The sequence below is a fragment of the Peromyscus maniculatus genome, chromosome 7 (assembly GCF_049852395.1).
Source record: "Peromyscus maniculatus bairdii isolate BWxNUB_F1_BW_parent chromosome 7, HU_Pman_BW_mat_3.1, whole genome shotgun sequence".
NCBI classification, from domain to species: Eukaryota; Metazoa; Chordata; class Mammalia; order Rodentia; family Cricetidae; genus Peromyscus; species Peromyscus maniculatus.
In genome coordinates, this window is record NC_134858.1 from 76,173,961 (window position 1) to 76,177,222 (window position 3,262).

A 3,262-nucleotide genomic window follows, 5' to 3' on the forward strand; every position below is an offset into this window, starting at 1 on the left:
ACTATCTATGTAGACCCAGCTGCCTCTGCCTTGTGAGTGTTTAAAACATAAGTAGCTGCTCCTACCTTAGCGTTGTGAGTGCTGGGGTTACCGGTGTGTTCCACCACACCCAACTTTGCTCAGATCATTTCATGGGAAGGGTGGGGCAGCTGGAGTCACCTAGCCTGGTGGATATGAGTCTTGAGGTTGTAACATGAGCAGTAAGTGCTATCCTGGACCTCCAGGATATAAGTAAACCTAGGTGGGGCTGGGTCAGATACTGGAAACAAGGCACGTGTTTTCATTAGGTACCATTTCTAGTCAAGGGACTATGTCCCCAAACCAAATAAGCATGATATGCACATTTTTTTTTTTTTGTTTTTAAAGATTTATTTATGTATTTATTTATTTATTTATTATGTATACAGCATTATAACTGCAGGCCAGAAGAGGGCATCAGATCTCATTACAGATGGTTGTGAGCCACCATGTGGTTGCTGGGAATTGAACTAAGGACCTCTGGAAGAGCAGCCAGTGCTCTTAACCTCTGAGCCATCTCTCCAGCCCCCCATTTATTTTTTAATACCACCAAATAAACAATATCCATAGACAAGCTTGTGACCTGGAGTCCACAGTACATGCTTTCTGAATTAGTTCAGTAGCAAAGGCAGGCCATTCTACTAACTGCTTACCTCTTTAATTGTAGAGAATCCAGAATGGTGTGGGACATTAGTGCAAATGAAGTAGAATTCATCTCAAAATACAGGAAGGACAATCACTGGTTGGAAAGCCAAAGTCTGGGTCCATTTCTAAGCACACTGACTGGTATAAAGCCCACATGTCTAAGCACACTGGCTGGTACAAGGAGAAATGAGTCTGAAGGAGCTGAAGTAAAGGGCAGCACAACTTTTACAGTCATCGTCCAGACTCCAGAGCAATGAAGTAATCCACGTGCTGAAACTTGAGGACCTCGTTGCCCCAACTCATCCAACCTGGCTGTAAATTTCGAGCAAACAATTCCAAACACTGCCCACCTGGCTTGATGTAGTCCTTCAGTACTTCGGCCAGAGGTGGCTTATGGGAGTGAAGAATGCAGGGTACACTGACAATCAGTTTCTGATCTGGAACAGGGGGCACTTCTGTATCTGTGTTCCTAAATGCTAAAGCAGCTTTCTCTCGAACTCTCCCCAGTACAAGACATTCATAAGGCTTTTTATGTGGAGAATCCAATGGGAACACGAACTCCCCTGAACGTGTGATTTTTACCCAGTACCATTCTGCAACCACTTCCACAGACCATGAAGGATAGAGTTCCTCCTTCACAAAACACAGGTGCTTCTGCCTGTTGGTCACCCACGTAACAACCAGACAGTCGGCAGCAGCCAGCTTAGGAACAGGCATTTGCTTTATCTGCTGTGGTGATAAGCAACTGTACCTGTTACTTCTTTTAACCGATTTGTTCTCCCACGGTGGATCAATCACAATGACATCAAATGTCTTACCGCAGTTCAGAAGCGGCTGCATACAAGAAATGTCAGATAAAAGAAAGCTGCTTCTTGGTGGTAGCAGGTATTTCTGCCCCATTAAAGTAATCATTTTGGGAAAGCTAGAGCCGTTTTCAATGACCTGTGAAGATAAATCCAGCTCTGTAACAGACATATCATCTTCCGGCAACCGTAGCGTCTGAAGCTCCATTTCATTCAAGGCAGGCCACTGCTTTGCCATCTCACAGAATTCTGACAAATTGCAAGCATCAAGTGGTAAAGCAATGCGGCCACTATTGCCATCCTGTTTTTCAACAAGTGGATATAGAAAACCACTTTTGAGACCTTCTTGAATCAACTGTGAAGATCCATCCAAAATCAGCTCTCTGATCTTTGTGTGATACTCTATGGCATCCAATTCACCTTGATTGAAAACCAGACATCTTTTACGTTTCTTCCCAATAGAAATGGAGACTTCTTGTTTATTACCAGACACTAAATTCTCGTGGCTGTTACTTTGTTGGCATTCTTTGTGAACAGCTGAAGTTATGTGAGGTTTGGTGACATTAAACAGCTCAGGTCGGAAAACATATTTCTGGGTGATCATTTCACAACCTCCTCCGTCCTCATTGCCTGGCACAGGAGTAGAGTCAGGAGCGAAGCCCACAGCAGGAGCCCCAAAAGGAGACATGGCTTCCATCTGACGAGAATCCAGGTAGACAGAAGAAGTGGGCTTCTTCTTACTGCAGGAAGGCTCTTGATGACGGTGAAGTTGATAGTTGACCTTGTTAATGAAAGAAAGATGATCCAGTAACCACCCAGGTGGCAAATGGTGTACCACAGACATACTTAAAAAAAAAACAAAAAAAGCCCTGAGAATCAAGAATCAGAAGTAGGGCTTGGAGCGTAGCTCAGTGTGGGGGTGCTGGGTTTGACACTCAGTGTTGAAACAACAACAAAAAAAAAAAAAAAAAAAAAAAAGAATTTTTAAAATCAGGTTTTTAATGTCCTATATTTCAGTGATGCACTTCATATACACAAGTATGTTTGATACGCAAACATACATAGCACCTCTAAGTATTAAATGCAATACTTTAAATGTCTTTTAATTTTAGAGTTGGTCATTCAAATTTTTCAGCCAACTTGGCCAAAGGTGCTTTTAGAGTGATGGATCTGGATCCCCAGTTTGATCCTCCTTTCTTCCATTGCCCTCCTCGGTCCTGTTTCCGGTCCTCAGATTGAGGCACTAGTCTACATCATGCAAGTGTTCAAGTCACTTAGTCCTTAAAAGGTGAGTGTCCGTCAGAAAAGGTCACGCTGCCTCCTAGACTCTCCCCCATGGAAACAGCACTCATGTAAACCTGGTCCAAAGGAAACCCTCGCTTCCTTAGTCCATGGGCGCAGCCATGTTGCTGTACGGAACAGGACCCCGGGAGCGCCTGGGCCGCCCCATCCCGACGTCGCTTGTGTCCTAAATGCCAGTTTCGAGGATAGGGCCAGATTCCTCTCGGGACAAGGACACTGGCGACGAAACGCCAGGGGGACCGGGTGGCGCTGAGGAGGGGTGCACATTTTTTTTAAAACTTGATTGAATTGATAGGGTTCTTTTGAATGTACAAAGGGAATAATCTATAGTGTACTGGCTGTGCTTACATCCGATCTTATCTATGGTGTTCCTCACCGAATTCCTTCTCTTTCCTCTTTCTTCCTTTCCTCTCTCCCTCTCTGTATGTGTCACAGCACCATCTTATGGCAGTCAGAGGACAACTTGTAGGAGTTGGGTTTTGTCTCCTACCTTA

The 3,262-nt window shown here is 44.3% G+C and overlaps 1 protein-coding gene across 2 annotated transcripts; it reads right to left on the reverse strand.

Annotated features, from left to right (window-relative positions):
- Positions 1-388: 388 nt before the first annotated feature.
- LOC102913942 (N(6)-adenine-specific methyltransferase METTL4-like) lies at positions 389-2,468 on the reverse strand. Of its 2 annotated transcripts, XM_016002267.3 has the most exons (2): positions 1,122-2,468; positions 389-1,029 (listed from the first exon to the last, which is right to left on the reverse strand). In XM_016002267.3, exons 1-2 carry the CDS (start codon positions 2,308-2,310, stop codon positions 755-757), a joined length of 1,464 nt encoding a protein of 487 aa, XP_015857753.1. In that variant the 5' UTR covers positions 2,311-2,468; the 3' UTR covers positions 389-754. The 2 variants fall into 2 exon arrangements, with proteins under 2 accessions (XP_015857753.1, XP_015857752.1); XM_016002266.3 differs by having other exon boundaries at positions 389-2,465.
- Between the last annotated feature and the right edge of the window lie 794 nt (positions 2,469-3,262).

What these genes read in the sequence shown, in the direction of transcription:
- LOC102913942 (XM_016002267.3), bottom strand. Translation starts at nt 2,310, where the DNA reads ATGTCTGTGGTACACCATTTGCCACCTGGGTGGTTACTGGATCATCTT. An exon ending in AGCATTTAGGAACACAGATA is followed by an intron (nt 1,030 to 1,121) that starts CAGAAGTGCCCC and finishes GAAGTACTGAAG; the next exon opens with GACTACATCAAGCCAGGTGG.